General features: G+C 34.0%; 1 protein-coding gene across 1 annotated transcript in view; it reads right to left on the reverse strand.

Annotated features, from left to right (window-relative positions):
- Positions 1–1,178, reverse strand: part of LOC100816657 (uncharacterized) — a gene marked incomplete in the record, with an annotated part of 1,744 nt that extends 566 nt beyond the window's left edge. Inside the window, 2 exon segments of the mRNA XM_014765934.2 lie at positions 4–741; positions 969–1,178. Of these exon segments, the coding sequence (XP_014621420.1) occupies positions 4–664 (661 nt within the window).
- Positions 1,179–7,594: the final 6,416 nt, after the last annotated feature.

The raw sequence follows: 7,594 nt of genomic DNA on the forward strand, positions 1-7,594 counted from the left end.
GCCCCGCGCGCATCCTCTCAGCCGCCGCCTCCGCCGTCCGCGCACCATACTCCCTTCGGACGGTGTGCACGAACACGCCGGACACAACCACGTCGAAGTAGTTGTCCGGAAACGGCAGCCGCCGCGCGTCGCCCTCGCGGCACGTCACGTACTCGCCGACGCCTTCCATCTTCGCCGCGCGCAGCGTCGACAGCGTCGTGCGCTTCGAGCGGTCCAGGCCGACGACGCGGCCGGAGCTCCCTTCCTTCTTGAGCTGCGTCGCCACCGCGTTCAGGAGGATGCCGCGGCCGCAGCAGCCGAGGTCCAGCGCCAGCTTCACCGACGACCAGTCGTGCACGGCGGAGACGATGCGCTGTGCCATGTCGAAGTGCAACGGCACCGACGAGTAGAAGAAGTTCGCCGCAGCGAAGAAGAGGCACAGCGCGGAGAGCGCCGTCACCGAGCCGGTGATTCCGGCCGCGAATCGTGCCGTGCCGCCGCCGCCGCCGGAGAAGATTCTCTCGAAAAAGCTACAGACTAGATCGAAATACAGAAGATACAAAACAGACAGCACAGAAAACAGCATCGCCTGACACAAGAGGAATATTAGGGTTTGCCATTGCTCCATTCCATAGATCGCGTACATCTGCGTCCAGTCTCTGTTATTATTCGTCGATTTTCCCATCCGCTTCTTCCAGAACCTTCTCTTCACGCTTTGGTTTGCTCAATTCACCGCTTCAGCGAGTCGCTGAATAACAGAAACTGCAATAATAATTCAGAGCGAGGTTTATGAGAAAGCGTGCTTCTCGTTTTCGCTTTCATTGCCAAAAAAACGTGAAAAAAAGTGAATCGTTAGAATGTTTCTCTTACGAGTGAGAGAACTTGAAGAATTTGAGAATCACTGAATCAGATCCAATTTCGTGGCGGTGAAAAATTGAAATGAAACAAAAAAATAATAAACTAAGAGGCAGTGACAGTCAGGGCCATACCGTCGATGATTTTTCTACTGGTACAGTTGTCAGTTACTCTTTTCTTTTCTTTTCTTCTGTTACGAACGCGTTTTGCTTCGTCGTTTAGCGTTCTTTTCAAAAACGGCAAGGCTATACTGCGTTTCACTTTCTTCTCTCTTTCATCTTTGTCTCTGAGTGGCGAAAGAGGGAGTGGAAAATGTGAACGAATGAACTGAAACGCCACTGGGATGTCAAGAAATAACTTATATAGTGTGTACGGCGGTGAGGACCCTTTGAACTTTGAAAGAGTTTACCGGTTCACCGGCTTAGCTGGTTGTAGCCAACTCGCTAGAGTATTAAGTGAGTGACCTCACTTTTTCTTTTTCTTTCGTTTTGGTGCGTGAAAAGTGGAAAAAAAGCCAATGCAACACACACGCTGAGTTTATGAATGATGATTAAAAAAAAACTGATTTGATCGATAGAATACAAGGGATACAAAATTTTAAATGTGATTAAATTTTTAATGAAAAATAATCCTATAATCATCCAAAGAATTAAAATTTATAAGAATATCTTAAAATGATAATTAAATTATGGTGATATCAAATTTAAAAAAAAAAAAAACGAAACTGTTGTTTGATTGGGTCCTCTTGTAACGTTGGTTTGGTCCTATGCAGCATCACCTTCCCAGCTTGGTAACTCTTAATTAATGCGAATAATTTTCAGGGTTATACAAATAGACTTTTTTCTCTGGTGTGTGGGGAAAGAAAGGAAAAATTGGTCCTTTCCTTTGGAAGCATCACATTTAATTGGGTGGTAAATTCGTTGTTTCTTTTTGGTGCTTAACTCAAAGAATATTACCATTGTTTTTGTGGGTTTAATTATGGGACAATTCCAGATAAAAAAAAAAATTATTAGCACGCGACTGTTAGTCGCTTCCTTGCAAAAACTAATTCTTCAGTCTGTGGATTGTTTTGCGAAAAATTGGTGCCATGGTTGACTTTTGAGTTTTGAATGCAAAGTTTACCTAATTAATAGCCATGGCGTTCGGCGAATGGATTTGTCTCTTCCAAGGAGCTAGCCCCCTTTTTTTTTCTTTCCAGTGTTTTTAGTTTGATAAAACTCTGAGATAATAATAACAATAATCATGTTTTTACGGTCGAATAATTAGCATGCTATATTAGCAGATTCAAACGCATAACCTTTTAGTTGTAAGGCCACACCTTTTAAAAGTAAGTCGCATAAAGATTTATGACTTTTGTTTATAAAATTTATTATTTATTATTAAGTAAGAATTAATTTAAAAAATACCTACATTTGATAATTTTATATAAAAAAAATCCCAACCGATAAAATAAAGCCTATTCGAATTCATAATTTTCTTATTATTTTAACCCTTATGTCTTTCCTTTGGACCATCAAACTAACTCACGACTCCTATAATAATAAGATAAATATTAATTAATATTTTTAGAGTATTTTCATATTTTAATTTCTTAACTAATGTTTAAAGATACTTGTTAGCAACACTTTGATAATAATCATAATAAATATGTGTAAGTTGGGGAAAAATTCTCTCCATTTCTTCCATTCCTATGATTTTGAAAAAATAAACGGTACTCTCCATATTCAATGTGTAACATGTGCATTTTATTTATCTATCAAAAAAAAATTAGTAAGAAGGAAATGGAGAGATATTGATCCTTGTATATTGTACCCTATATATATATATATATTTTTTTTTGTCTTTCTTGTCAGTAAGAAGTTCTTTATGTATTTAAATGGTGAATATTTCCTCAATCACTTTTTATTACCACTTTGATGGCACGATCGCTTTACAATGGTAGTTTAAATTTGTTGCGTTATTTTTCAATTAACCATCTTTTATTTGTGTGCATATACTAATGCGGTGCACAATAATGAGGCAGAAAGAAATTTCCAAAATAACAAAACATAATAAGACAAAAATCATTGCATATTTCTTTCCAAATCGAAAGTGATTTTCAGGTTTTTAAAACCAATAAGCATGTTATTTCCGTAAGAAATTATATTTTGTATTTAAATTATGATAACTACTTTATCTTACCAAGCTAGCTTTAATTGACCCTTTGATTTAATATAACTATTTTTTGGGGCCTTAACTCAACGAGAGTGATTTGTAGTAATGTATTGGGGTGGGGTGCTTCCATTCGACTTCCTGATTTTTTAACTAACCACTCCACTATTTATGCCCATTAATTCATGAACTGTTTTATTTACTACGTTAATGAACGGACAATATCAATATATTAAATGTATTTTTATTAAATATATTAAATTATTTTTATATTTACAATATAATAATTTTTAATAACTAATCGTGTTGCAGTAAAAAAAAAAAAACTAGTCGTATTTTTTACTTTTAATAACTGTTCGTATTTTTTTTTATAAAAAAAATACAGTAATAGAACTTTTACAAGAGTCTCACGTAGGCTTAGCTTAGGGGGGAAACTATGAATAGGAGAAGAATCAGGTGGAGTCATTAGTGGAAATTATTAGATGGCTTCACTAATTGTGTTTTAGCTCGTCATAAACACACGTTCAAGGACCACAATAGTTATTTTGATTTTTTTTTTTTTTGTAATGTTTAGATGTATAAATGTAAAATAGTAAAATCAAGTTTGTACTCAATTGCATATTAGAATAAAAATGAAAAAAAAAATGTTGCCTTGAATTGAAAAATCTATACTAAAATTTACTAGAAGCTTACTTTTGATATAAACATTTTCAAGCATATACTACTTTTTAAGTTCAGTTTCAACAAAAATCAACTTTATAAAATCAAGATAATTTTAAATTAAGTTGAATTAGACGACAATTTTGATAGCTTCTCATAAATGTTCTTCCAATATCCAAGCAAACTCAAAATGTATTTTATCTATTTTATCATATGGTAAAGCTCGCCAACTTTAACGAGGTACTGTTATTTGCTTCAAATTCAAAATAAGTAGTAAACACGTAACCCACTTTATAGATTTTTCTACCGCTCAAATGATCTAGGCGACAAAGATGCCTTATAGTGTCCTTTAGTCAAGCTTCACACTTCGCAAATCAAACTTTTTCTTATTCTCATTCTCTCTCTTCTTCTTTTTCTTCGTGAGAATATTCTGATATAAGTCTTTTAGCTAGGTAGAAACACGAGAAATTATGTCCGTCCACATACGCATGCCTTTGAAATTTGGTTAAGTAAACACAACGAAGAGTTCATTTTTGGTGCACTAGCAATAAGCCATTTTATTTTAAAATCAATACTCAATGAACAAGATAATTCTTACACTCTGTGGTACATTTAACGCACAAAAATTGTATAGTAACCTGGAAAAATTAAATCCATTCCTAAAACGATTACGAAATCCCAATTTTGACCGTACAGTTTTTTTTTCTTGGAAAGGATTGAATTGTAAATTTTGGGACAGAGTCAATAATTGTGCCGAATGCCGCATTCATTCATTCTTGGAGAAAAAAAAACTCAGGTCAAAAGCTGAGTCTAGCGTTTCTTGTTTGTTGGGTGAAAAGTTTGTTTGAACTCAAGTTGTTGTGAACATAAAATTAATAAAATACACCCGTAATTAATTAGAGTGTGTTTCGATGAAAGAATTGAAAATTTTGAGAAATTTAAAATTTTAAGAATTTCAAATACTTCAATTGAAGTTCTTTTATTTTTAAAATTTTGTGTTTGGATAAAAAAGTTAAAATTATGAGGGTGAAAAAAATGAATGAAAAAAAAGAAAATATATGATTGGTTTCTACGTTCTCATGCCCTATCGATATTCCACAGTCTCAGACGGTGTTTCTTGAAGAAGACGTTCTCAGGTCCGATCGATATTCCACAGTCTCAGACGGTGTTTCTTGAAGAAGACGGTAAAAAAAAAATTTCAATTTCTCACTTTTTAGAATAAACTTGAAATTCCAGATTTTTAGTTGTTTAAAATTCTATTTTAAAATTCCAAAATTTTAAATTCTTTACGAAAAAACATCAAAATAATGAATTCTAGATTACAAAAATTCAAATTGTCTGATAAATTATTTTCCTCGGTTAAAATTCTCTATCCAAACATACTCTAAGTGATTTTTAAAACTAATGCACCATGAATTAATTGGAAATGAACTATTAAACAAGCAATTATTACAAATAAAATTTACAAAGTGGTAAAATAGTCCATTATATCACACCCAAAAAAATTTTGCTCAGAGGTCATGGATCTCTCATTCTAATCACATTTTTTTCATCCACATGACTTTATCCCAAGATCTTGTTTAAAGAAACTAAGTCTAAGACTACTAACACCAAAAACTTATTGGCATTGCTTTTATATATTAATCTTAAATAAAGTTGTTGTAGCATTTCATAAATTGAGTTGTTACACCTTTTTTTTATTCATTTTTCTAAATATTCTAAAATAGCACAAGTTACTCTTAAAAAAAAAATTTATATGATTTCTTTATTATACATTAATAGATATAAACTATAGTTTAATTTGTATGCATTGTTAATATAATTTTTTGAGTAAATTACACTCACATTTTCTCCATTTAGAACTTATCACGTGAAAAATTCTTTTGTAAATTACCCCTACATTAAATCTCGTAATTGTTGCAACTCCATTACAATGACATCCCATTCTTTGTCACAGATTGATTTTTGTTAATGAAAATTTATCATATTTGTCGCACATGCTGTTTTAATGTAATATAAGGACATTTTTGTCATTTTCTTTTTTACACAGGGATTTCAATACCACACAATGATTTCCAAAGCAAAAATGGTCTCCAACTAAAATCATCTTCACAATATTAAAATTGAAAAACCAATTAAAAAATTAAAAATTATACCGTTTAAATAAGTGAGCATGAAATTAGTGTTTGAACGAACCTTTACACAAACAATGTTTGGACGACAATCACCATCAACACCTTGGACAAGGACGACAACCACCACCAATAACGACAACCAACATAGACCACACGTGAAACCCACTTTTGGACAACAACCCCAGCAACATTGACAATCACCACATGACTTCTGAACAGTGACAATCACCACCACAACCAATGACCACCGCGTGCAACTTACTTCCGAAGGTTGCCTCTTCTAGACCTCCCTTCATGTATCAGAATGATGCGCACTAGGCTCACTAATGATTTTGGTTTTCACAAACCCTAATAGAGAGGATTTTGGGATTTCAAATTACTCGGTGTATGTGACTAAATTAATAAGGATTATTTTGGTATTTTAGAAAAAAAAAACTAACACCATTACTGACGTGTTAGGAGAGGCAAAAGAAATTCAATTTTAAATAAAAAGTTCATGTATAATAAGTGCTAAATGGAGGGAGATTAATATAATTTGCTTTATTTTTTGTAATGTTGCTAGAAATCATCTTAAGTATAACTTATAAATTAATTATTAAAAATTTAACAAATTACATAATTAAGTGTGATTTGAATGATAGTGTAAAAGAGATTTACATTTTCAGTATATTCTAATTAAATAAAAAAATCATTACTTTGAGGTTTATTTTGACTAAATTTTAATGGTCCGAAGTTGAACAATTTAGACGTTATTCTCAACTTTTCTTCTTTTAATTTTTAAATAGCATATCCTTTTATAATTTTAAATATTTTTTCTATTAATTTAAGTTTTTACCTAAATTAACAAATACTTGTACCATGAAAGGAAAATGTGCTATTTTTAAATAGATTTGTGTGGGTGTAAAAAAAGAATATCAATTTGTCTAAAGACATTAATCTAAATAAAAATATGTCTTTCTAAATTGTTGCCTAAAATTTTGAATATGTCTTGGTCTTAACATGGACGGTTGAATTTGATCATAAGGTCAAAGAGAGTGAAAATAATACCAGTAAGACTAGTAATTTAGTAAATTGAAAAAGAAGAAAACCTTTTGGTTCAGACAACCATGTTAACATGATTTCGTACCTTTCTTTCGCCATACTCTGCGTGAGGCAAGTGGTGTGCTGCTAACTTTGCACAGCTGAGAACCAGCAAATAAAAATTATAAAAACACATCATTTTCATACAGATTCATATGGGATCATATTCATATCCTGGGGAGATCTTTATCACTTTTGGAGTCGTAACTGACTCAATCCGACTTAGTTTTAAGTTTAATATAATATTTGGATTAAAACCGGTGGCTTTAGGTTAAATAAATGAATGAATTTAACAACAACATAATGGATAGATTATATTTACATGAAAAGAAAATTTATTTTTACGTGTTATGGTAAGAGCTTAATTTCACTGCACCACCCCCCCCCCCCCACCATCACCCGAGCAAAAGAGCGCCTGTATCTCGTCCGCAGTCAGGAAAGGCGTCTTTACGGAGAGGCGAGGGCCAACCCTCCCTCCCGGTTCCTGCGGGAAATATCCGGCGAGCTTTACGAGCTTTATTCACCGCCACCGGTGCCTGCATGTTCTGAGCGGGCGGCGGAAGATTTGGAGCCGGGGGATCGGGTGCGGCACCGCAAGTGGGGTGAGGGCACGGTGGTAGAGGTGAAGGGCGAGGGGGATCAAAGGCAGGATACAGTGAACTTTCCCTCAGTGGGATTAAAACCGTACTTATAGCCTACGCTCCCTTTAGAGAGGTTGGCAGAGGAATGACGAC

Source organism: Glycine max, chromosome 13 (genome assembly GCF_000004515.6).
Source record: "Glycine max cultivar Williams 82 chromosome 13, Glycine_max_v4.0, whole genome shotgun sequence".
Classification (NCBI taxonomy): Eukaryota; Viridiplantae; Streptophyta; class Magnoliopsida; order Fabales; family Fabaceae; genus Glycine; species Glycine max.